Source organism: Trichoderma gamsii (assembly GCF_001481775.2).
Source record: "Trichoderma gamsii strain T6085 chromosome Unknown Scaffold_30.2, whole genome shotgun sequence".
NCBI lineage: Eukaryota > Fungi > Ascomycota > Sordariomycetes > Hypocreales > Hypocreaceae > Trichoderma > Trichoderma gamsii.
The window spans coordinates 13,936-41,761 of record NW_020171367.1 but is presented as its reverse complement, the minus strand read 5'-3'; the positions used below and the strand labels follow the sequence as shown (position 1 = coordinate 41,761).

Sequence of the window (27,826 nt, the reverse complement as noted above, 5' to 3'; positions counted from 1 at the left end):
CCTTTGGAAGACGTTGATTGCTCCCATTTATGTGGCTTATCCCATTTAGGAGGAGAATGCCATCCCTTTGGGATATGATCTATGATCCAGCAATGCTAACTTCCTGTAAGATGAAGTGCGTTGGCTGTGACATAGCTCTTGTCTCAAATGTCTTTTGTAGAAGCACTTTCTTCTCCTCACTTCTTTGCAGCCGTGATTGCAACTACAGTTATAAGCTATCAATTATTCTCGATGTATATTTCCTTCACCTAAGCAAAGCGTACCGATAACGACGACAATATACACGTCATACGAAAGGATGGCCACTCAGGATCTTGAGGCACGACACAATATGGAGAGAGAACTTTTGAAAGATGAAGCTCTCAAGCAGGCAAAGATTTTGAATCTGGCCTCGCCATATGACGAGCCGCAATGGGCCGTGGCTATTTCTCTAGCCAAGCCAGCGGACCGCCTCGAGCAGGCGGATGTGTCCGCCGTAATCAAGAGAGCGCGTAAAGCGCTTCGAAAGATGAAGGATTATGGCCCGAGCGGACGCTTCCCTATTCCCAAAAGATGGACTGTTCTCAACGAGCTTCCCATCACCTCTAAGGGCCAAGTCGATGAAAAGGCCCTCTATCGACTCTTGAACACGTGGGATTCAACGGAATCTGACCTCTCGCCAAGAGAGAAGAGAGCCCGCATCGCCGCAGAAGCAGTGCGCGCTGACTCTCACCAGAGTTCCGAAGCCGATATTCTTCCCCAAGAAACAGAGCTTGTTCTCCGAGAACTCTGGAGCCGAGTTCTCAATATTGAGCCTCAGGATATCAGCTTGAAAGACAGCTTTTTGAGCCTTGGAGGAGACTCGATTATTGCCATCGAGCTTGTTGCATTAGCTGAAAAGTATGGAATTGGCCTCACAGCTGTTACGATAGTTCGCAATCCTGTCCTTACGAAGATGGCTGCTGTGGCGGCCTTGGATGAGATCAATCACGCGGCATACGACGTTGAGCTTTTGAGCCTATTGCCTCAGGCAGAAGTTGATACAATTTTGGAGGAAATTAGAGCCAAGTGCGAATTGACTGATGAAAACACCATTCGGGATGCTTTTCCCTGCACGGCGCTCCAAGCTGGTATCATGGCTCTGGCAGAGAAACAGCCCGGATCGTACATGACGAGGCAGATATACGAGCTGCCAAGCCATGTTGATGTTCCGCGATTCAAAATGGCATGGGAAAAGACAGTAGAACGCTGCGATAACCTGCGGACTAGACTTCTGCCGGTAAATGGCCAGACGATCCAGGCAGTGATCGAGGGCAATGCCACATGGGAGGAAACAGCTGGCGAAACAATGGATTCCTTTGTGTCCAAGGCCAAGGAAATTACCATGACATATGGGTCTCGCTTGTGTCGATACGCGTTGGTCCACAATGCAGATGGGAAATCCTATTTTGTCTGGATCATTCACCACGCGATTTTTGATGGATTGAGTGCCCGCCTCACTCTTGATATACTGTATCAGCTATATTATGGCCAGGAAGCGAGTGCTTTGCGGCCGTATTCGGGCTTCATCAAGTATACCCAGTCCATTGACCAAGATGCTGCGAGCGCCTTTTGGAAGAAACAGCTGCAGGACGCTCATCGAGCCAACTTTCCTCGGATTTTCAATTCGAAGTCTAATATTGCTGGTCGTGTCGTGACAAAGGAGATTCCTTTTCCACATATCGCGGGAATGTCTATTACAAAAGCAACGGTATTACGAGCTGCCTGGGCCATTGTTTTGGGTCGGTACTGCGACACAGATGATGTTTGCTTTGGCACTACTGTTTCCGGGAGACAAGCCCCTGTCCCGGGAATCAATCATATGGCTGGGCCTATTATTGCAACGGCGCCCATTCGAGTCCGCCTCATGCGCGACGAATCTGTCAACACGTTCTTGCAAGATGTCCAGACGCAGGCGTCTGAGATGGTTGAATTCGAGCAATACGGGCTTCAGAATATTGCAAGACTCAGTGAAGACGCAAGAGATGCGTGTGATTTTTCGAGTCTATTTGTAATTCAGCCTTCAAGGTCATTATCGTCCACGGCCGACTCCAAGACTGAAAAGGCGATACTGCTACGTGGGAGCTCTGCAGAAAAGGAGTTGTCTGATGCCTCTATGCAGAACTACTTCAACTATCCTCTTGTTTTGGAAACTTTTGTAGAGGATGGTCATGTCGACTTGCGCATTACATATGACTCAAATTCCATTGGCAAAGGCATAGTTGAAGCGCTATTCCACCACTTTGACCATGTGGTACAACAGCTTCTTCAACCGCTAAATCAGCCGCTCTCTGCAGTTACTCTCGCGGGAAAATGGGACTTGGAGCTTGCTAAGCAATTCAATAGTGAAGAGCCTGAGATTGTGGACCTCTGCTTTCACCAGATGGTTGAGAACCAAGCGTTAAGGCGGCCAAGTAGCGTTGCAATCTGCGCCTGGGATGGCACTTTCACATATCGTGAGATTAGCAGGGTGTCAAATAGGCTAGCTCACCATCTAGTGGACAAGTATAATGTTCAAAAAGAGGACTTGGTTCACGTGTGTTTTGAGAAATCGGCCTGGTACTTCATTGCAATCCTCGCAATCAACAAAGCTGGAGCAGCGTGGGTTCCTCTCGACCCTTCTCACCCCGAGCAGCGGCTGAGGCAAATCGTTTTGCAGACAAAAGCGAAGCTGGCACTGACTTCACCTGCTTGCTCGAGTCTATGTAACGGCCTAGTAGATTCAGTTCTTCAGGTGTGTCCAGATTTGAACAGCCGTTTGACCGAGTGCAGTACGCGTTCTCCGAATGTGGATGTGTCGCCGCGAAACGCTGCGTACGTTTTATTCACGAGTGGAAGCACAGGCACGCCGAAAGGTTTCGTGATGGAACATGGTTCTCTATGTACAAGCGCAAAGGCTATTGCAAAGAGGCTTGGCATAACGCCTCAGGCCAGAATGCTGCAATTCGCTTCATACGTTTTTGATCTCTCAGTCCTCGAATTCGTCCAGCCTTTGACCAATGGAGCTTGTTGTTGCGTGCCTTCAGCAGAAACTCGCATGGACGGCATAGCTCAATTCATCAGAGACATGAAAATCAACTGGGCCGGTTTCACGCCGTCTTTTGCGAGGACCATTGATCCATTAGAGGTTCCAAGCTTGGAAGTGTTGATGATCACAGGAGAGGCTTTTGAGCGCGACGTCTTCCAAACGTGGGCTGGTAGACCGGGGCTAAGATTAATCACTGGATGGGGTCCTGCAGAGACCTGTGTTTGGAGCAGTATGCGGGAGATTATGTCGGCGGATGAGTCTAATCTTGACATCGGACGTCAAGTTGGAGGCTTTTGCTGGATTGTTGATCCTTCTAATGCCCAGCAGCTGGCGCCCATTGGAGTTGTCGGCGAAATTGTCATCCAAGGCCCTACAATTACGCGCGAGTACCTGAATGATCCGGAAAAGACGAGCAAGGCCGTCGTTACTACGCTGCCGGACTGGGCGCCCTCTCGTGAGTCCAAGTATTGGAATCGATTCTACAAATCAGGCGACTTGGCTTACTATAATTCCAATGGCACCATGGAATTTGTCAGTCGCAAGGACACGCAAGTGAAAATTAAAGGTTTCCGTGTTGAATTGGGAGAAATCGAGCATCACATTCGAGAGACTTTGAACGGCGTTGCCCTGGTTGTCGTGGACATCCTCAAGAAAGACACCAACTCTCAATTGGTCGTGTATTTCTCCTTTTCCAACGAGAGACGTACTCCCAGCCAGCTGAAAAATACGAGCGAAGACATGTTCTTTCAACTCTCAGAAGATTTGAGGAAGAAGGTTGTGGTAATGATAGGCGAACTAAGTGCTCTATTGCCACCATATATGATTCCCACTTTGTTTATTCCATGCCGCTTCATGCCGGCAAACACATCTTTGAAGCTGGATAGAAATTTGCTGCGCAACTTCACCCAAAGAATGAATCAAAACGAACTGGTTCAATACTCACTTGGTGCCAAAGACAAGCGAAAACCGGAAACTGAAATGGAAATCCATATGCAGAAGCTCTGGTCAGAGGCACTGAGAATCGCAACAGACATGATTGGACGGGATGACAGCTTTCTTCAGATTGGCGGTGACTCGCTGGGTGCCATCCATCTGGTTGCGGCTGCTCGTAAGGCCGGTTTGTCTCTGACTGTCAAAGATATCTTTGATGATCCGCGATTGAGGGTTGTAGCTTCGAAAACGACCGTAACAAGCGCCTACTCCGAGAAGCCGGCTGATATCTCGCCGTTTAGTTTATTGGGCGACTCTCTGAGCAGCGCATTTATCACGGACATACTACGATCGAAGTATAATCTACCGCAAAAAGTCGTCGTTGAAGATGCATTTCCATGCACTTCGCTCCAACAGGGTCTTCTGGCACTCTCAGTCGCACAATCTGGGTCCTATGTCGCCAGACAGGTATACAGGCTGTCTAATGCTATAGATATTGCCAAGTTTAGATCGGCTTGGGAAAAGACTCTCTCGCTGTGCTCTAATTTACGGACGCGGATCGTGCCTGTTGGCGATGTTACCGTCCAGGCAATTATCAAGGGAGATGACGACTGGGATTCAACCGACGGATTGAGCGTCGAGGCGTATATTCAACGGCCTGAAATGCTTGCAATGGGCCACGGTACACGACTATGTCGATACGCTCTCATCCAAGAAGCTGATGGCCTGTATTTCGTTTTCAGTGCCCACCATTGTATATTTGATGGTTGGAGTCTGCCCCTTATATATGGCACTCTCGGTGCGCTGTATCGTGGGACAACTGCTCCAACGATCCGACCATATGCTGATTTTGTCAAATATACGATGGGATTGGATCGAGACGCCGCAGTGAAGTATTGGACTGCTCAGCTCCAGGGCGCGCAACAAGCCTCGTTTCCTCCTGCTGTAGAACTTACGCGGCAGTCAGACATCAAAGCTACTCGTGTGTTAACTCACACCGTTCAGTTTGCCTCGCCAGCGAACCGTTCGATCACAAAAGCGTCCGTTTTACGGGCTGCCTGGGCACTTGTACTTGGCCGGTACTGCGATACTGATGATATCTGTTTTGGCACGGTATCATCTGGGCGAAATGCCGATCTCCAAGATTTAGAATCCATCCCCGGTTTGGTAGTGGCCACTGTCCCAGTTCGGATGCGGATTGATCGTGAAATGGCAGTTGGTTCATTTCTTCAGATGGTGCAAAGCCATACAAATGATATGATTCCGTACGAGCAGCTTGGTCTACAGGAAATATTGAAGCTGAGCGAGGAGGCGAAACAAGCCTGCAACTTCACCAGTCTCTTGACGTTGCAACCAATACAGGTAGATGCCGCTGGTGGATCCCTCCTGACTCCTGTCACCTCTGGGAGTGAGATCTTCACAAAGACCTTGCAGAATTATTTCAGCTACCCACTTATAGTGCAATGTCAACTACACGAGCAAGGCGCGACATTGGAGCTTATCTATGATGCAAGCATCTTACAAGAATGGAGAATTCAAGCAATATCTCTTCATATCGACAACGTAATCCAGCAACTTTGTGATCAAACCGATAGACCATTGAGTTCTATTTCTGTTGCTGGCCCCTGGGATGCCCAACAGGCTGCAGGGTGGAATCCCCCTATTGAGAGGGTGGGCTGCTGTGTTCATGACTTGATCTCTTCTCAAGCCAAGCAGGTACCAGGACATGAAGCGCTTTTCTCCTCGGAAGAGTCTTTAACATATGCTGAACTTGACCGTTTATCCGATGCTTTGGCGACGCATCTCCTGTCATTTGGAGTAGGTTCAGAAGTCGTTGTTCCCTTCTGCATAGAAAAATCTGTCTGGGCCATTGTCGCTATGCTGGCAATTATGAAGGCCGGCGGGGTCTATCTCCCTCTTGATCCTTCGCATCCATTGAACCGAAGGAAAACGATTGTTGCGGAAGTAGGTGCTAGCGTCGTAATAGTATCTCCATCGACTTCTGCTACATGCGACGGTCTAACGGAGCAGACGTTTGTTTTATCGCATTCATCAATAACTGAGCTCTCTACATCGTTCAAGAATGCTGTTAGGCCAACGAATAGATCCTCGCCGCGTAACGCCGCATATGTTTTATACACCTCTGGATCAACCGGAAAGCCCAAAGGCACTGTCATTGAGCATGTTGCTGTTTGTACTAGCATCCAAGGATTTGGAAAAGCGGCAAATCTCAACAACACATCTAGATCTCTACAGTTTTCAGCCTTCACATTTGATATAAGTGTAGCTGAAATCCTGGGTACTCTTGTCTTTGGCGGCACAGTCTGTATTCCCTCAGAGAAAGAGCGCTTGCAAGGTATCCCCGAGTTCATCAGACGGGCAAAGGTCAATATAGCCTTTCTTACGCCTTCGTTTCTCCGAACCATGTCTCCGAGCGAAGTCCCTGATCTTAAAGCCATGATGCTTGTCGGTGAGGCTGCTGCTCGCGATACTTTGGATGCATGGTGCGGCCATGTGCGTCTGCTGAATTTGTATGGACCCACGGAAATTACTGTTTGTTGTACAGCCCATGAGTATATCTTGAGTGATAGTCCAACAATGATTGGTAGGCCATACAATAGCGCCTGTTGGATAATTGAACCAGGCAATCCCGACAAATTTGCGCCTATTGGATGTGTGGGCGAGCTTGTGATCCAGGGAAATACCGTTGGCCGCGGATATATGAACGAGCCAGAGAAAACAAGCCAAGTTTTCGTTTCAAAGATTGAGGGTGCTCCATCTGAGCCATCACGGTTTTATTTGACTGGTGATTTAGTGCGATACTTGGCCGGTGGCGCGATGGAGTATTTTGGGCGCAAAGACAAGCAAGTCAAGCTTCGTGGGCATCGTATCGAACTTGGCGAGATTGAGGCCACTATCAAGCGGCTGATGCCAGAAGTTGCTTACGCTGCCGCTGAAGTCCTTCGAAGGGACATTGGAGATTCTCTGATCGCGTTTATATCTTATAAAGATAATGATGTACACCCATCGGGAGACACTATTATTCCATTGGAGCCATCAATGCGCGAACAGCTCACAGGTCTGATTGGCAAACTGAGACACGAGCTGCCAGGCTATATGGTTCCTAGCTTGGTAATCCCTCTTCGCGAGATGCCATTTAATGCGGCGTTGAAACTAGATCGTGGAAAACTCCTAGGGCTGATTAAAGACTGGACAACAGAGCAACTTACGGCTTACTCTTTATCAGAGAGGGATAGAGTCGCGCCAACAACCGAGATGGAAATCAAGCTGCAACGCCTGTGGGCTCAAGTATTGAAGATTGATGCAGAAACAATAGGCAAAAACGACGCCTTCTTCCAAATTGGCGGTGATTCGTTATCGGCGATTCGACTTTCTTCTTTAGCGAACCAGCACGGCATTAAGCTGCCTGTAGATGCCATATTTGCCGACTCAAAGTTGTCGTCTCTGGCTATTGTAGCTGAAACTGCTGGAGCTGTTGAAAGAGAAGCTGAATTGGCACCATTCAGCTTGCTTCCCTTTGAAAGAACCGACATAATCACGAAAGCTATTAGACAACAATGCAAGCTATCAGATGACCAAGCTATTCAGGACATTTACCCGTGCAGCGCACTTCAGGAAGGTCTAATGGCTCTGACCGTGACCAAGCCAGGCTCTTACATAGCGAAGAACGCTTACAAGCTGCCTGCTTACCTCGATGTAGCAACGTTTAAGGCAGCATGGGAGAAAACCATTAGTCTATGCGACAACCTGCGGACAAGAATACTAATTGTTGAAGATGTTTGTGTCCAAATCGTACTGGATCAAGACGCCTCATGGGAAGAAGCCTCCGCTATTGATGCCGAATCATATGTCTTACGCTCACAGAATGTGAGGATGGATTATGGGTCGCGGCTCTCACAATACAGCATTCTCGAAACCAAAAATGGTGAAACGTATTTCTTCTGGACGATTCATCACGCAATTTTTGACGGATGGACCCTTAGCATCATCATAAATACACTGACTGCGCTTCTGAGACACGAAGCGCCGCCGACTCTGGTTTCTATGCGGAAGTTTGTCAAATACTTCATGGACATGGATGTCAAGGCTGCCAAAAAGTATTGGCTCAATCAGCTACGAGACGCGCAGCCAGCTTCGTTCCCTCCTCGGACGTCAAGACGCCAAGCTACTGTTGAAGAAAAGAGAACCTGCGTTTTGACTAGTACTATGAAGTTCTCCCCTTCGCGTAGTACCATCACGAAAGCTACAGTTATGAGAGCTGCCTGGGCTATCATTCTTGCTAAATACTGTGACAGCGATGACGTCTGCTTTGGAACAACTGTTTCAGGACGAACTGCCTCTATCCCTGGGCTTGAATCGATGCCCGGAGTGACGATTGCAACAGTGCCTGTCCGAATTCGTCTGGGCTCTGATATAACATTAAGTAACTACCTTGAGAGGGTTCAAATCCAAGGATCGGAAATGGTAGCGTATGAGCAATTTGGTCTCTCAAACATCACAAAGCTAAGCCCGCAGATCAAAGAAGCCTGCGATTTTTCAAGCTTGATGGTTGTGCAGCCTGCTGGTGGCGATGATCCTAATTCGATTCTGCAGTCTTTGAACTCTAGCGAGAAGTTCACGGAGGAGACGCTACAAAACTATTTTACTTACCCCTTAATCCTTCACTGCTTCATTGGAGAGGAGTCGGTGAAGCTCGTCTTCATTTACGATGCTACTCTGCTGGTGGAATCTCAGATACAAGCCCTCTCCTTCCAATTTGAGAATGTTATTCAGCAACTGGTGACATCCGATGACCGAAAGCTTACGGACGTTAATATTGCTGGAAATTCAGACTTCGAATACGCCCTTGCTGTCAATGGCCAGCCTCCCGACGTTGTAGAGGAATGTATTCATACTCTTATTGACCGAACTGCGGCGAAATATCCGGACCTGCCTGCTGTATCGGCTTGGGATGCTGAATTTATTTATAAAGAACTCATTGCCGCCGCCGATAGGCTAGCAAGCTATCTAGTTAACTCTCTCAGCGTCCAAGTCGGGGATATAATACATGTTTGCTTCGAAAAGTCGGCCTGGTACGTGGTGGCTACACTTGCAATCAGCAAGGCTGGAGCAGCATGGTCGCCTCTTGATCCTGCCCACCCGCTTCAACGTCACAAACAAGTTGTCGCACAAACGGGATCTTCACTTGCTTTGGCATCACCATCGAACGTATCGAGATGCGTTAGATTGGTGGGAAAAGCCCTCGAAGTATCGGCAAAATTGGACGCCAAGCTGATGAAAGAAGGCCAACATGACAGTAACCTGAATGTTAAGGTGACGCCTCGACACATAGCCTACATATTATTCACTTCCGGCTCCACAGGCATCCCGAAAGGTGTTGTAATCGAACATGTGGCTCTATCCAGCGGTCAAACGGCGGCCAGCAAAAGAGTCGGATATGGCCCGGGAGTGAGGATGCTGCAATTTGCTTCATACGTGTTTGACGCCTCGGTAGGAGAGATCATCTCGCCTCTCCTAACAGGAGCCTGTGTGTGTATACCGTCGTGGGATACCCAAATGAATTGTCTGACTCAGTATATCTGCGATGCGCAAGTGACCTGGGCCATGTTGACACCTTCATTTGCTCGTACAATCCAGCCTGATAGTGTGCCATGTCTCCAGATGCTGATGCTGGTAGGTGAAGCAGTGGGACGCGACGTTTTCGAATTGTGGTTTGGAAAGGTTCGTCTCATGAATGGATGGGGCCCTACGGAAACTTGCGTCTTTGGAGCTATCCACGAATGGAAAGCCAGAGGGGAATCACAATTGACAATTGGGCAATCGCTTGGCGGATTTTGCTGGATTGTTGATGCAAACGACCCCAATAAGCTGGCTCCTATCGGGACCTTGGGTGAAGTCATCATTCAAGGCCCAAACTTACTCCGCGAATACCTGGCAGATGAGAAAAAGACTGCTTCGTCAATAATGCAAGCTCCGGAATGGGCCCCGTACCAGGATTCCCCGTACTGGAGACGATGCTACAAAACTGGAGATCTGGCCATGTACAACCCAGACGGCTCTATCCAATATCACAGCCGTAAAGATATGCAAGTCAAGATTCGTGGGCTTCGTATCGAGCTAGGTGAAATTGAACACCACATTCACACCAAACTCGATGGAGTTTGCCAAGTTGCTGTTGATGTCCTGAAAACGGACGTTTCTACCAGTTTGGCTGCGTTTGTTTGCTTCAATAATGACACTATTGCAGCCGGCACACCTGTTCCCGATGATCTCATCCAGCCTGTCACAGATGACTTGAAGGATCTTCTTTATAAACTTCGTGATCGTCTCAGCTCTGCATTGCCGACGTATATGATGCCAGCGCTATTCATACCTTGCAGCGCTATGCCACTCGTTACCTCTGGAAAAATGGATCGAAAGATGTTGCTTGGATTGACGAAGCAACTTGATCGACAGGAGTTGAATCCGTATACGCTGGAGGATGGTGAAAGAGTCAAGGAATTGCCACAGACAGACATGGAACGCCGTCTTCAGCAGATGTGGAGCGAAATACTTCGCATTTCGCCAGAAGAAATTTGCCGTGATACGAATTTCCTCGGAATTGGTGGTGATTCTGTCGCTGCTATTCGGCTCGTGTCTCACGCTCGAAACCAGGGCATTTCTCTAACCGTGGGCGACATCTTTGACGATCCAAGATTGCTCTCAGTGGCCCTTAAAGCTTATTCCATGGAAGAGGATGTAGAAGAAACCATTATCCCCCCGTTCAGCTTACTGGAACGAGAACACTTGAGTCTCATTCTAAATGGTTCCACCAAAAGCCTTCTTAGGATTTCTAGTGACAAGCAGATTGAGGATGCCTATCCATGTTCGAGAATGCAAGAAGGCCTAATGGCCCTAGCCATGAAGCAGCCGGGCTCATACATTGCCAAATTTATTTATCGCCTTTCTGAGAGTACCGATATTCCAAAGTTTAAAGATGCCTGGGAGCGTACTGTCAAGGCTGTTGGTAGTCTAAGAACCCGTATTGTCCAGTTGAGTGGCTTGTCTTTTCAGATTGTCATTAATGAAGATATGCCGTGGGATAATACCAGCGGAAAGTCATTGGAAACATATTTATCCGATCTCAAAAGCGCGCAGATGAAATATGGTTCTCGCCTAAGCCAGTATGCTGTTCTCACAGAAGAGGCTTCACAAAAGTCCTACTTCATCCTGACAATGCATCATGCCATTTTTGATGGCTGGTCTATAAGGAATATTCTCAACATGCTGCAAAACTTCTACCATGGCCACAACGATGTCATATCTCAACCTTACACTAGATTCATCCAGTATACCTTGGAGCTCAATCATGATGCGGCTGTTGAGTACTGGGATTCACAGTTACAAGGAGGCAAACGTGCCTCATTCCCACCTACAAAAGCAGTTTCAAACTCTAGCTCAGCGAATGCTAGCAACACGCGTATACTGAGCCGCAGAGTCGAAGTGCCCAGCATCGCTAGCTCTGGTGTCACAATGGCAACAGTCTTGAGGGCGACTTGGGCTCTTGTCCTAGCTCGTTATTGCGAGACAGACGATGTATGTTTTGGAGCAACCATTTCAGGAAGACAAGCTGCGGTGCATGGCCTTGTGGAAATGATAGGACCAATTATTGCAACAGTACCAGTACGACTTCATACTGACTCCAAACAATCCATTGCGACATTTTTGCGCTACGTTCAGGACCATGCTAGTGACATGGTTCCCTATGAGCAATTTGGTACTCAAAACATAGCAAAAATTAGCAACGATGCTAAAGATGCCTGTGACTTTTCAAGTCTTCTAGTCGTCCAGCCCATGCAGTCGTTGCTTGGAGACGGCAATGAGAACATCATGGTGGCTTCTGAGGAAGGCAAACACGCAGAAACCTTTGAGAACTACTTCAGCTATCCTTTAGTCATCCAGGGCCACTTGTACGAGAATGAAATTGAGCTTGTACTTATATACAACTCGCAAGTATTGATGGAACAGCGACTCATTGCATTGTCGCACCAATTTGAACATGTGGCCCAACAACTCGCTTCTGAGACAGGTATGACTATCGGAGATGTATCTGTAGCCTCAGACTGGGATATCCAACAGGCAGCCAAGCTCAATCACGAGATGCCTGCTCTTGTTGACTCATGTGTTCACACTCTTATCGAGAAGCAAGCTATTGTTCGCCCGAGTGCCCTTGCAATCGATGCGTGGGATGGTCGTTTTACTTATGCAGAATACAACCAGTCTGCAAATCGATTGGCGTATCATTTGGTTAATGAATATGGCGTCAAGGCGGGAGAATTTATCCATGTCTGTTTCGAAAAGTCAGCTTGGCATATGATATCCATTCTGGCAATCAACAAGGCCGGAGCTTGCTGGGTGCCTCTTGATCCTTCACATCCTCCGCAACGGCTTGCCCAAATCGTCTCGCAGACCAAGGCAACAATTGCATTGACGTCACCGAGTAATAAAGCCATATGTGAGAGCCTGCTGCCTACCATTATTGAGGTTACCGCGTCCCTGGACAAGATGCTGGCCAACACCTTCAAAGTCTTGGATAAAAGGGGCCCCGAGACAAACGTATCACCAAAAGAAGCTGTTTATATGTTATTTACCAGCGGCTCAACAGGCACGCCAAAAGGATTCGTGATGCAACATGGTGCCGTATCTACCAGTCAATCCGCCGTTGCAAAAAGACTGGGCATGACAGCAGGAGTCAAGATATTGCAGTTTGCATCCTATGTCTTCGACCTATCTATCGGCGAAATGATCGCGCCTCTGATTACAGGCGCCTGTGTTTGCATACCTTCTGAACATGCAAGAATGAACGGACTGCCCGAATATATTCGCGAGACAGGAATAAATTGGGCCTTCTTCACGCCATCCTTCATTCGCACTATTAACCCCGCCGATGTGTCCGGCCTGGAACTCGTCTTACTGGCCGGTGAAGCTGTTCCACGAGACGTCCTGAACACTTGGTTCGGAAAAGTCCGATTAGTCAATGGCTGGGGGCCTGCTGAGACATGCGTTTTCAGTACTCTTCATGAATGGACTTCTATCCACGAGTCGTCTTTAACCGTTGGCAAACCTGTCGGCGGTCTCTGTTGGATTGTGGATGCTGAAAACCCGTCAAAACTTGCTCCAATTGGCGCTACCGGCGAGATTCTTATCCAAGGCCCGACGCTGCTGCGGGAGTATCTTGCTGATGCAGACCGAACAAACGCAACGATACTGACGTCTCTCCCTGACTGGGCTCCTCACCAGCATTTGTCACACTATAGCCGCTTTTATAAGTCAGGAGATCTAGGCTTTTACAATCCAGATGGCACCATTGAGTTTTCAGCTCGAAAGGATACACAAATCAAGATCAGAGGCCTCCGCGTTGAGCTCAGCGAAATTGAGCATCATCTTCAGATTGCCCTTCCACAGGCACAGCAAATTGCAGTCGACGTGTTCAGAACGGAGCAAGGAACGAATTTAGTTGCTTATTTCTGCATGAGTAGCGAGACTAGAACAGGCAATAAAGATGGAGATGATGGGATGTTCCTCTCCATTGATGAAGAGTTACAGACATGCTTGACAGCTACAGTTGGTGAGCTGAATGTCGCACTTCCACGGTATATGGTACCAACTCTCTTCATACCTTGCAGCTATATGCCAGTCATCACTTCTACTAAGCTTGATCGCAAAAAGCTTCGTCAAGCAACCAGTAAGGTATCTCAGGAGAATCTTGCATTATACTCCCTTGTGCGATCCAAAAAGCGCGCTCCTGAAACCCCCATGGAATCTCTGTTGCAAAAAATATGGGCAGAAATTCTTAACATTCCTATGGAGTCGATAGGTCGTGACGATAGCTTCTTATCGCTTGGTGGTGACTCAATTGCCGTGATTCACTTGGTTAATACTGCTCGCGATGACGGCATTGTACTTCAAGCTAAGGATATCTTTAACGATCCCCGTTTGCTGGCTGTAGCCGCGAGCGTAAAAGAGGTAGACGGCACAGAAGTGGACATTTCTGAGATATTACCGTTTGATCAAGTCGACAAAGCCACACAGAAATGGGCAATCGGGAAATCTCTGGCAGCTCAACTTCAATTATCCGGTAATCAAATCGTTGAGGACGCCTATCCATGCACAAAACTACAGGAGGGTCTGATGGCCCTTAGCTTGATGTACCCAGGCTCATACACTGCAAAATATGTCTACAAGCTCTCTGAAAGAGTGGACATGGATCGTTTTAGAAGCGCATGGGAAGAAACTATTGACCTTTGTGGCATACTGCGGACACGCATCGCGCTATTTGACGGAAACTGTGTTCAAGTCGTGGTTAAGAATGACCAGCTGTGGGATGATACCAGCAACAGCTTGAAGACTGCTGTAGAAAGGACAACAACGCTCCGAATGTCTTATGATTCACAGCTATCACAGTTTACGATTACAAAAGATGATGACGGAAACAATTACTTCCTGTGGACTATTCACCATGCGATTCACGATGGATGGACGGTCCCACTTCTGTTACAAACATTTTATCAAGCTTATCAAGATCGTGATCCTTTTATTCCAGTGCCCTATTCTAGATTCATCCGGCACTTGGCAGATACCGATGAATCTGAAGCTCGTGCCTACTGGACAAAGGAGCTTGCGAATGCCAAACACTCCAACTTTCCAGCGACAAGACCAGGTAGCAAGATTTTACATACCGGAACGACAAGCTCTATTCTCAATTTTCCCGCTTTATCCAGCTCTATGATTACAAAAGCTACGATTTTGCGCGCAGCTTGGGCAATAGTTTTAGCAAAATACTGCAGCTCTGACGATGTCTGCTTTGGCGCTACGATATCTGGTCGCCAAGCCTCTGTCGATGGGTTGCTTAACGTGGCTGGGCCAACAGTTGCTACTGTGCCTATTCGGGTCCGCTTGGAGCGAAAGCAACAAGTATTAGACTTCCTTCAAGTTATTCAGCGCCAAGCGACTGAGATGATGCCTTTTGAACAGTATGGCTTACAGAATATCTCCAGACTGAGCCCTGAAGCCAAGGTAGCTTGCGATTTTTCCAGCCTGTTGTTGATTCAGCCGATGCAGCAGTTTACTGAAGATAGCGAAATGGCCAGCGTCATGGCCATTGCGGATACTGGACTCGATGCTCAAGAAACTCTGGTGCAGAACTACTACACCTATCCGCTGGTCATTCAAGGACATATCTATAGCGATCATGTGGAATTTGTGACGATTTATGACACCGATGCCATCTCTCAATCTCAGATAGAAGCTCTGATACATCAATTTGACGGAGTTGTCGAGCAGCTAGTCTTGCGACAAAGACTAACGCTTGATGAAATATCAGTTACCAGCTCTCAAGATGTACAGCTTTCTCTGCAGCTTAATGATAATAAGCCGGAAATTATAGACTGCTGTGTCCATACACTCATCTCTTGTCAAGCCAAAATATCACCAGACGCGCCTGCTATTCACGCTTGGGATGGCCAGCTCACATATGCTGGACTTGAAGAAGCTACTGACAGATTAGCTTTACATCTGATTCAGAAATTCAATGTTTGCGTCGGAGATATTATCCATGTTTGTTTCGAAAAGTCCATATGGTATGTCGTGGCCATTCTCGCCATCAACAAGGCCGGCGCCACATGGGCACCGCTTGATCCTGCACACCCTATTCAGCGGTTACATTCAGTCGCTAAGCAGACTGGTTCTATGTTGACGCTGTCTTCTGCGTCTCACATGAAGGTGTGCAGGCAGTTAACGAAAAGAGTGGTGGAGGTAAGCTCGGAGCTTGACAAAATGCTCCAACAAGTCCCCGTCAGCAACCTGCCGCGCGTTGATGTGACTGGAGAAGATGCGGCATATGTTCTTTTTACCTCTGGAACAACTGGCATTCCCAAGGGCATTGTCATGGAGCATAAGGCTCTCTGTACGAGCCAAACAGACATCAGCAAGCGACTTAAACTCACCAAAGACGTTAGAATGCTTCAGTTCTCTTCGTTCGTTTTTGATGTATCTGTTGGTGAGATCATGGCGCCTCTTATGCATGGTGCTTGCGTCTGCATTCCTTCAGACGACATGCGATTGAATGGAGCTCTGAACGAGTTTGTCCGTTCGGCTGAGGTGACATGGGCATACTTGACTCCATCCTTTACGCAAACACTGAAACCAGAAGATTTCACTGGCTTGAAGCTGCTGCTCCTCGTTGGCGAAGCGTTCCCACAAGAGGTGCTGGATCGATGGTTCGGAAAGTTGCGGTTAATCAATGCCTGGGGTCCAGCCGAGACCTGTGTTTTCAGCTCCATTCACGAATGGAAATCTTCAACGGAGCTGGTGTCGACTATTGGTCGGCCAGTTGGCTCTTATGTTTGGGTGGTTGACGCTGATAACCCTCAGCGGATAGCACCAGTTGGCTGTCAAGGCGAAATTGTTGTCCAAGGGCCGGCTTTACTACGCGAATATCTCTCTGACTCCGAGAAAACTTCGACAACACTGCTGTCTAATCTCCCAGATTGGGCGCCAGACCACACGGCAAAAGACTGGAATAGGTTTTACAAGACTGGCGATCTGGGTTATTTTGGCCAGGATGGCAACCTTCATTATGTGGGTCGAAAAGATTCGCAAGTCAAGATCAGAGGTTTACGTGTTGAACTGGGCGAAATTGAGCATCAAGTTCGTAGTGCTCTAAGCTCTGCGCGCCAAGTCTCCGTTGACGTCTTCAAGAATGAAACCGCCACTCATCTTGTCGTATATCTTTGTTTTACGGATGCTACCAAGACACCCAATCAGATGCTCAATCAAAATGACGACGGCCTCCTTATGGCTATTACCGACGATTTGCGTAAGACGCTTGGCGAACTAGTAGAGGCTTTGAATCTGGCCCTCCCTCGCCATATGATCCCGACGCTCTTCGTTCCTCTGAATTATCTTCCTCTTATATCTTCTGCCAAATTAGACAGAAACAAGCTTCGAAAAATGATTGGGGATTTCTCTCAGCAACAGTGGAGTCAATTTGCTCTTGCGGACGGCGCTCCAAAGAGTGGTCCTGAAACTTCGATGGAGGCTCGTTTGCAAAAGCTTTGGGCTACTATTTTACAGATTCCAATTGACACAATTGGCAGAAACGATAGCTTCTTGCGTATCGGAGGCGACTCAATCGGCGCCATTCAGCTTGTCTCGCTGGCTCGGGAAGCTGGTATCCATCTTCAGATCAATCAGATTTTTGAAAACTCGCGCCTCAGCCATCTGGCATCAGTCGCGCGTGAGGTTGAAGGAACCGAAAATGGACTAGAAGAAATTATTCCACCCTTTGGCCTGTTAAGCCAATCTATGAAAGCCAGTGTTACAGACCCCAGCCGCCGCGGCGAATACGGCCTAGAAGAGATTGATGTTATTGAAGATGCCTTCCCGTGCACGAAACTCCAAGAGGGTCTTATGGCCATTGCTGCGAAGCAACAAGGTTCTTATCTAGCCAAGTATCTATTCAAGATCCCGTCTCATGTGGACATTGAGCGAATCAAATCTGCTTGGGAACAAACTATTGCTAGTTGTAGCAATTTGCGCACAAAGATAGTTCTCGTCGATAACGTCCCAATCCAATTTCAGCTGAAGGCAAATACGACATGGACAACTGTCCACAGCACTCTTGAAGCATATAGAGCTTCTTGCAAGAATATCGAAGTTGGCTATAATACGGCACTCTGCAACTACTGCTTGTTTGAAGATAATGGCGAGCACTACTTTGCGCTCAACATGCATCACGCTATCTTTGATGGCTGGAGCCTTTCGCTCATCTTTCAGACACTGTCCGCAGCCTACGAAGGAACAAATCTACCCAAGCTATTACCTTATACAAAGTTTGTGAAGTATGTCAATGGAATAAGCAATGACGATTCTGTCAACTATTGGAAAGCTCAACTCAATGAGGCGAAGCCGGCCATGTTTCCTCTACAGCAAACGAAGCCAAATACTAAACAAGCTACCGCGGTATTAGAACAAAAAATCCATGTCCCGCGCATGGAGAATTCTACACTTACCAAGGCCACCATATTACGAGCGGCGTGGTCCATCATTCTTGCGCGGTATAGTGACACAGATGACATCTGTTTCGGTTCTGTTGTCTCTGGCCGTAACGCATCGGTCCCTGGCCTAGCGGCTATACCAGGTCTCGTCACGGCCACAGTCCCAGTACGGGTCAAACTTGATCGCAATAAATCTATAACGCAGTTCTTGGAGGGTATCCAGTCTCAGGCATCAGAAATGGTACCCTATGAGCAATTTGGAATCCAGAACATTGCCAAAATCGACGAACACACCAAAGTAGCCTGCAGCTTTTCCAGCTTGATGATTGTGCAGCCAGCAAAGCAAATGGGTCTGACAGCTGACGAAAATGACACTCCTATACTGGAGCGAGCTCCTGGGAGCGAAGATCTAGAGCATGCAATGGAGAGCTTTTTCAATTATCCCTTGATAGTTCAGTGCTATCTCTTTGGTGATGAGGTCGACTTGTTGCTCGTTTATGACACCAACACTCTAGCTAAGCACCAACTATCTGCTCTACTTAACCAGTTCGAACATGTTGTGGAGCAGCTACTCACGCTGGATGAGACGCCTTTAGAGGAGATATCTTTATCGAGCTCATGGGATCTTGCACAAGCTATTGGATACAATAAGCAAAACGTTGAGCTCGTCGATGCATGTATCCATGACTTGTTCTCTGTCCAAGTGCAACGCAACCCTATGAAAGAAGCACTATTTTCTTCCGAAATGTCTATGACGTACAGTGATCTTGATCGCTATTCAACACTGCTGTCTAATCATCTTCGCCTCCTCAAGGCGGGTCCGGGAACATTCATTCCTTTTTGCTTTGAGAAATCGGTATGGGCAGTGGTTACAATGCTTGCAATATTTAAATCTGGTGCAGCTTTTGTTCCATTAGACCCATCTCACCCACGCGCTCGTCTGGATACTTTGATTCAGGAGACAGAAGCTGAGATAATGGTTGTTTCTTCAGCATCTATGTCATCGTGCAACGACCTTGTCAAAAATGTGGTAGAGATGTCACCCTCATTCATCTCCGCGCTTGAAAGCACTGAAGCGGTAAAGCCAGACCTTGCCACTATCAAACGATCCACAAGCGACTCCGCCTACGTTATTTTTACCTCAGGATCAACAGGCAAGCCCAAGGGCGTTGTCATCCAGCATTTCGCTCTGAGCACAAGCATGAAAGGCTTGGGCCGGACGGTTGGTGCAGATTCATCAACAAGAACCTTCCAGTTTGCTGGATACATATTTGACGCTATGCTGTACGAGATATTCGTCCCGTTAATAAATGGCGGCACAGTCTGCATCCCTTCAAATTCAGAAAGACTTCAAGATGTCGCTGGCTTTATTTCGAAAGCGAAGTGTAATCATATGTTCCTTACGCCATCCTTCGCAAGGACGATCGATCCATCCTCCGTTCCTACTATCAAAACACTGACAGTCGGCGGTGAACTTGTGACCAAAGACATATTCGAGGCTTGGTGTGGCGCGGTGCGGCTTTTTAATGTTTATGGGCCAACAGAGACCTGCGTTATAGCGCTGGCTCATGAGGTGCGGTCAAGTGACGTGTCTGGCAAGATTATAGGACAAGGCTTCAATAGCGCCACTTGGATTGTTGATGCTGATGATCGCCGTCGACTTACTCCCATTGGATGTGTTGGTGAACTTGTCCTCCAAGGCCATGTTCTGTCTTCTGGCTATTACAAAGACGCCGACAAAACGAAAGCATCTTTTTCAGAAGCTATCGGCTGCCTAACGCCCTCACTTATAGGCGGGCCCCAAAGATTCTATTTCACGGGAGACCTGGTCAGATACACTCCTGATGGGCTCATAGAATATGTCGCAAGGAAAGATTTGCAAGTTAAGCTTCGCGGTCAACGAATTGAGCTTGGTGAGATTGAGTATCACTTGAAGCGATCGCTTCCGAATATCGATCACGTTGCTGTTGATGTTCTTCATCATAAGTCGGGTGCTACTCTGACTGCCTTTATTAGCTTTACGGATGGACATACTGGAGATGATATCCTTTTGCCATTTGATGATTCTGTACGCTCATCATTAGTATCAGTTGGCACTTATTTGAAGGCTCGCCTCCCGCCTTATATGATGCCTAAGCTAATCTTGCCTCTCAAACGTATGCCTTTCGTCGCTTCATTGAAAGTCGATCGCAAGTTGCTCTTGAATATAGCGGCTAGCTTATCAACTGAGCAAATCGCTGGCTATTCTCCACGAAGACAAGAAAGGGCAGAGCCAGCAACTGAAATGGAGCGCAAGTTATGTGAGCTGTCCGAGATTGTTCTGAAGACTAGCGCCGGAGAGATCGGTCGGCATGATAGGTTCCTGGAGATTGGTGGTGACTCCATCACTGCGATCCAACTGGTGAATCTAGCGCAGAAAGCTGGTATCAGCCTGACAGTAGCAGACATATTTGCGGATTCTGAGATATCGGTGCTATCCGCATTAGCCAGCGGCCAAGAGCTAAGCAAGGTCACTGATCTTGAGCGATTTGCCCTCTTATCGACCGAGAAACTCGATGCGTTGTTGACAGAGGTGTCTAATCTGTGCGGCTTAACAGACAACAAGTTCGTTGAGGATGCTTATCCATGTACCCAGCTTCAGCAAGGCATCATGGCATTATCTGTTAAACAGCTAGGATCCTACGTGGCGAAGAATACTTATAAACTTCCGAATCATGTCGATATAGGCCGATTCAAGGCAGCCTGGGAGAAGACCTTGGAGATCTGCACCAACCTACGGACGAGAATTATACTTGTCAATAATACGGCCGTCCAAGTAATCCTTCAAGATTGCCACGAATGGGATACTACAGATGGCATTGACTTTCCCACGTATTGTCAATCGATGTCTGAGATAAAGATGGGATATGGATCCAGCCTCGTCCGATACGCCTTGGTTCGACACGATGGAAGTTATTATTTCTGTCTCACCATGCATCACAGTATTTTTGATGGCTGGTCAATGAGCTGTATCATGGGCACACTGGATGCTATCTATCGAGGAAACGAGCCTCCACCTCTAGCCCAATATGCCCGTTTTGTGAAGTATACCATGGACCTCCAACATGATACTACCAGCGCATACTGGCTAGAACAACTCCATGACGCCAAACGTGCTTCATTCCCAGCCAGTATCAGCGAGACTACTGCTGTAAGCGGAGTTACCCGCTATGTTAGCAAGAAGATAGACTTCTCCAATTGTCCCAAAACTTCGGTCACCAAGGCGTCTGTCATTAGAGCCGCGTGGGCTATTATCCTTGGACGCTATTCTGATGCCAATGATGTATGCTTTGGCGCCAGTGTTTCTGGCCGTAATGCAGCTCTCATTGGCGCTGATTCTATGCCTGGAGTAATGCTAGCGACAGTGCCGGTCCGTGTTCAGCTTGATAGGGATCAGGCAGTATCAGAATATCTGCGCAACATTCAAGCACAGAGCAATAATATGACGGCATATGAGCAATTCGGTCTTCAAAGAATTTCTTCGCTAAGCGCGAATGCCAAAGAGGCATGCAATTTTTCCAGTTTACTTGTGATCCAACCCGCTGGATTTTTCACAGAGGGAAGTAAAAGCTCGGATGCAATCCTAATTGATGAGAGTTCTGAGGAAGCAATCGAGGATAGAATCCAAAATTTCATCAACTATCCTCTTGTAGTCCAGGCGCTACTATTCGACAATAGGGTTGAGGTTGTACTCATGTACAACACAGCTTGCGTATCTAGGTCCCAGGCAGTGGCGCTCTCTGAGCAATTCAACCATGTTATTCAACAGCTGCTTTCTCAGGGACAACAGTCGCTGGGTGAGATTTCTGTTGCAGGGCCATGGGATCTACAGCAAGCAATCCAGTGGAACTCAGCCGACCTTAGCCCAACTGATGACTGCCTTCATAACCTTGTCTCGAAACAAGCTCGACGCCGACCCAACCACGAGGCGATTTACTCTACTGGAGGTTCTATGACTTACGCGAAGCTCGATCTTCTTTCTTCGCAACTGGCCGTTGTCTTGCGAAGAAAGGGGGTCAAACCAGATGTATTTGTGCCCATATGTCTTGAAAAATCAGTCTGGGCTATTGTTGCTATGCTCGGCGTACTGAAAGCTGGCGGTGCCTTTGTTCCACTGGACCCAAGTCATCCTGTCGCTCGTCGACAAGCATTGGTCGACGCTATTGGAGCTCAAATTCTACTAGTATCTCCATCTATTGCTCATGAATGTACGAACATGACCAAAAACATCATTGAGCTGTCTTCAAATCTTGAATCAGATTTGTCTAAGATCCAAAACACCACAATCACGAACATAGCTAAGCCGACAAATGCTGCATATTTGATATTCACATCTGGCTCGACCGGTTTGCCTAAAGGAGTTGTCGTCGAACACCAGGGTATCTGCACGTCTCTTATTGGAGAGCATAGGGCATTCAATACCAACGAGGACTCTCGCTGGTTCCAATTCGCAAATTACGTCTTTGACGCTTGCATCACAGAGATATTCGCTGCTCTGACTGCGGGCGGTACTGTCTGTGTGCCCACTGAGACAGAACGAATGCAGCATACCGCGAAGTTTATGACGGATGCCCAGGTCAATATCGCTCTGTTGACGCCAACGGTCGTCAAGACATTAGCGCCCGACTCAGTCCCGTCACTCAAGACACTTATTCTTGGTGGTGAGGCTGCTTCAAAGGATATCTTGCAAACATGGTACGGACGTTTGGACTTGCGTAATGCGTATGGTCCTGCCGAGGCTTGCATTTCGTCGTCTGCGCATATTTATACGTCCTTGACAGATCTTATCACCACTATAGGCCGTGGATTTGCCCACCATTGCTGGATTGTGGACTCTGAAAACGACCAAAAGCTTGCGCCAATTGGCTGCGTAGGAGAGCTTTTGGTTCAAGGCCCTGCTTTGGCACGAGGTTATTTTGCCGATGAAGAAAGAACGAGACAGGCCTTCTTGGAAGATGTGAAATGGTTGCCCGCGGAACATACGAAATTCCGCAGATTCTACAAAACAGGAGATTTGGTGAGGTACATTAAAGACGGAACGCTGGAATATCTCGGGAGGAAGGATACACAAATCAAGATTCGCGGCCAGCGTATCGAGGTTGGCGAGATTGAATACCAGGTCAAGAAATTGGAAAAGAAGATTGAACATGTCGCAGTTGACATTGTGAACAAAGACTCGCTGGCAGCATTTGTTTGCTTCAAGGGTGAGACAATTGACGGCGCAGCGAAAGAGAATATCAAGTTCCAGGCCAAAGATGATGATACGGAAGGCTTATTTTCTCAGCTTTGGGCAAATATGAGCCATGTTTTACCTCAGCACATGCTGCCATCTTATATCATTCCGGTTGCGCAAATGCCTCACAATAGTGCCGGCAAACTCAATCGCAAACTGCTCTTGCAAGCAGTCGCCCAACTTCCTACGGGTGAACTCGCGCAGTACTTATCTGGCCAACGAACAGTCTTCCGCGATTGTACCAATGATATGGAGATCTGGATTCGTTCCCAATGGGCGTCCGTGTTAAACTTGCCTGCAGAATCTATTAGTGTGGACGACAACTTTTACCAATTGGGTGGCGATTCTATTCGCATCGTCACTCTTGCCAAGTCTATTCTCAGTCAATATGGCGTGAGTTTGGGTCTCTCCATTTTGAACAGCAAACATACCACAATCAGTAGCATGGCCAAATTCGTTGAACGCGGTGGAGACGTTGTTTCTGATCAGGGATCAGAGACGAGTCTGGTGAAGAGGATAGAGTCTTTTGCCAAGAACATCTCTGCTTCTAAGCTGAAGAACTTGATCAATCGGCCAATCGTTAAGCTATCCGATAAATCAACAGTGTTTCTCACAGGAGCTACGGGCTTCTTAGGAACAGAACTCCTCCGACAGCTACTGCGTAACATCTACGTCAAATCAGTCATTGTACTCGTCCGAAGCAACTCGCCACAGCATGGACTAGAACGAGTTAGGGCCACAGCCCAGACAGCCAAATGGTGGCGCAAGAACGACGCAAAGAAGATTGAAGTTTGGGTCGGTGACTTGGGAAAATCGCAGTTTGGACTCGACGCATCCCAGTGGGAGAGACTATCGGGAACATCCAAGACGCACAGTAACATTGACGCCATTGTTCACAACGGAGCTGTGGTTAATTGGAATGCGGATTATGACAAGCTGAAAGCGGCCAACGTCGACTCAACCTTTGAACTGTTCAACATCACGGCCGCATCTCCTGCGCATCCAAGATTTGTTTTTGTGTCTGGTGGTCTGAAAACAGATATTGAAGGCGATCAATCAGCCGTTGCCGCACAGCTTGAACAGCTAAACGGATACGTGCAGACCAAGTTTGTTTGCGAAAATATTATCCAGAATGCTTTGAAGAGCCTCCCTGCCAAGCAAAATCGGCTTTCCATTGTCAAGCCCGGCCGCATTATTGGATCGCAGGGTAACGGAGTTGCCAACGTGGATGATTTGATTTGGCGAGTAGTTTCAGGAGCTGCTGCCATCCACGCTTATCCAGTTGAGCCTGCAGAAAACTGGATGTACATTGCAGATGTTAGCAGCGTTGCGTCAACCGTGCTAAATCAAGTCCTGGAAGAGGACCCCGTTCGCCCCTTTATCCATGTGACTGGGGGCATGCCTACGCCGGTGTTTTGGGAACTGGTTAACGAGGCGCTGGATATAAAGTGCAAGCCTGTGCCGTGGGAAGAATGGAAAGAGACTGCATTAGCTGCTATGAACGAAATGGGAGACAAGCATCCTCTATGGCCAGTTCAGCACTTTTTGGGAGCTCTCGGCGCGCCAAGATCGGCAAAGGAGTTGGCTACTGAGCCCTCGGAGCATAAGCAGTGGCATGCGGCGGTTAAGAAGAATGTGCAGTACTTGACGAGCATTGGGTTCATTGCCTCGTCTGTGAGAAAGTTAGGAAACGTGAAGGATGGTGCTATTAAGCGAATACATTAAGAAAGGGGGAGGGTTGAACAAATGTCATGTCTGCTTTTCTTTTTTTTTTCCTTACCTACATATGTTGTTACTAGCCAAATCAATCGTTGAGTATGTTTACTTTTAGGTGCTATTTACCTCTTCAAGACCAACGAGAGAATTTTCCAATTTGTATTACGTCTATTACGCGGGATATTTTTACAATTCCGTCTACAACGAATCATCATAGTGAAGCTTGAGAAAAGTCAAAAGCAGACCTCGTTGATTCAGTCTGTTTATAGGCAACATTAAGTCGACGAGATTACGTGATCCGCTACAACAGGCGCTGCAACGCCTGGTACATCTTCCGTAGTATAGTGGTCAGTATGCAAGCTTGTCACGCTTGAGACCCGGGTTCAATTCCCGGCGGGAGAGATCCGCCAGGCCTCTAAGAGGCTGTTCTTTTTTGTCACTTTTGTCTTTTTGCTTTCCGTCTCCGTAAGTTCGGTATTGTCCATTTCTCTCAATCAGACCGTTTATGGCTTCTTCAGACTCATATTGAAATATTATAGCTGTAAGCTATTGCATCAGAATCTTCCACTTACAGCTGCAAAGCAGTTAGAAGCACAAGTGTAAAGTCGTTGTTGAAAGTTTATAATGACTCGAAAAAGTTCTATGTAACTAGACGTATACTACCAGAAGAATCTATACTACCCCTGTTCACTCTCCATGTACAAAGAACGCGTTATTGCCAAATTCTCATCAAAGAAGTTCAAGGACTATCTATATATACCTGACATGTATAATACATGCATGATACCTCTCACAACTACCCGCCAAAACACATCAGTGTATGCATCAAGTCTGCTCGGCTATCCACAACCACTGCCCTACCAAATCTGAAACTATTTCCAGTTGTCTGCGTTAAACTGAACACCGCCAATCCAGACCCTCTGGACGTTCCGCGTAGTAGAAATGTTGACCGTGGGATCTCCATTGATAAGCACCAGGTCAGCTCTCGCTCCCTCTACAATCATGCCTCGGTCATGTAGGCCATAGACTGTTGCTGGCACCACGGTGGCCGCTCGCAGCGCCTGCAGCGGCGTCAAGCCGGCATCCACCAGATTCTCCAGCTCATCGTGAAGGCTGGTTCCAAAGGCAACAAAGGCTGGCACACCGGGAACCGCATTGGCGTCTGTGCCCGCCATGATCGGCACGCCCGCTGCGTGAAGCCTTGCGACAGTCGCGTTGGCGGGCGCAAACGACGAGTTGGTGGGATGTGCCTGCTGGATGATGGCGCGCATCATGGTCAGCGTGGGACATACGGCCTTGGTAGCGCCGCGCCTGAACATGCTCAGGAGCCGGTCATCGACGGGGACATCCAGCGGCGCGTGATGGATCTGGTCGGCTCCGGTAATCAAGCCCTGCTCGTACGCGGCGTAGCTGGCCGTGTGGAGGACCACTTGCTTGCCGGACTTGTGGGCCGCCTTGACCAGCGCCGTCTGCTCATCTTGCGTGAGTCCGGGACCAGGAGCGCTGCCGATGAGCTTGACGAAGTCGGCCCCCTGTGCTACTTGGCGAGCCACCCACGCAGGCGCCTCGCTGGCGTTCTGGACGAACTGAAAGGTCTCGTTGGCTGGTACCAGCGCCGCGGTGCTGCTCTCTGCAGTCGTGCCCTGGAAGGACGCCACAATCAGCTGCGTGAGGCCTGCGTGGTCGCGCAACGAAGCACAGAGCTCCACGTTGAGGCACGCGGCCAGCGCAGTCGTTGTAACGCCGTTGCTGGCCATGGAGACCAGGTTCGATATGTTGGATGGATGTGCGTGCGAGTCCATCAGGCCCGGGATCATAGTCAGTCCACCGGCATCAAAGACGTGTTCCAGGGGCGGACAGGCTGTGCTTGGACGACATACACTGCCTATACGGCCACTGGACGTGATGATGACGGTGCTGGGGGGACCAACTACCAATCCGTCAAAGACACGGACATTGGTGATGGCCATCTGCTCAGCAGTGCCGTTCTGTTTGTTGAGAGACCGGGCGGCGATGTTGTGGGCGATGGCAGCATCATAGTTTATGAATTCTCGGCTGCCAATATCACCATGAAACTGGCAAGACAGTGCAGTGCCGATAAAGTATTGCAAGAGCGCAATGCCGTATAGAAGTTGAGGCGCCATATTGGACAATAGAGTCATCTCCTTGGCAAGATTAAGCTTGAGATATCGGATCAAAGATGCAGTTGTGGCATGGAAGCTTCAGCTCCCTTATATAGGAAAAAGCTGTGCCATCAAGAAGTGATAGGCCTCCATGATATTCTCATCTTGGTAACAACCAGCGGCTCAGCCGGACTGACACGCAAGACCTGAGGCGTAGAAGCCAGAGAAAAGCCGGTCCAAAGCCGTCATCTCATATGTCGCCCCTGGAATTTTCAACGGCAAGGCGACCGAGATGAGCTATTGAGTTTGTCGGAAGTCTGGAAGATCAGATGGAGTCGCATATTGGATTCGGATGCCGAGTGTGTAGTCTAGCATGGATTGTGATGGCAGATCTTAAACGGCGACCAGGGGATTGCAAATCCTCCCTAGTCCTAATTTGGAAGAAATATGCGATCACGTGCAGCACTTAACATTTAACTCCTTGAGTGTATCATGCCAAAGCTGGAAGACATGGCCAGGTTGAAACCGTTAGAGTGAGCCCTTGTGAGTGAGGACAAGGGCCAGCAATTAAATGCCTATGACTCGAGAATGTAGTAGACACTTTTGAGTCCCTGGGCTCCTATAAAAGGTCGTTAGAGACGATTCGACGCCCATGACTTCTTCTATGCTTCGTACACATTCT

General features: G+C 48.1%; 2 protein-coding genes across 2 annotated transcripts; one reads left to right on the top strand and one right to left on the bottom strand.

Moving 5' to 3' along the window:
- Nucleotides 1–331: 331 nt before the first annotated feature.
- Nucleotides 332–25,030, top strand: TGAM01_v207766 (hypothetical protein; the record flags this gene model as incomplete). Its single annotated transcript, XM_024550164.1, has 3 exons — nt 332–10,118; nt 10,245–23,698; nt 24,053–25,030. 3 exons carry the CDS (start codon nt 332–334, stop codon nt 25,028–25,030), a joined length of 24,219 nt encoding a protein of 8,072 aa, XP_024405059.1.
- An 863-nt stretch (nt 25,031–25,893) lies between these two features.
- Nucleotides 25,894–27,165, bottom strand: TGAM01_v207765 (hypothetical protein; the record flags this gene model as incomplete). The annotated part of the gene is made up of 1 exon (XM_018805371.1): nt 25,894–27,165. The coding sequence occupies one exon, from the start codon at nt 27,163–27,165 to the stop codon at nt 25,894–25,896; it is 1,272 nt and encodes a 423-aa protein (XP_018661542.1).
- Nucleotides 27,166–27,826: the final 661 nt, after the last annotated feature.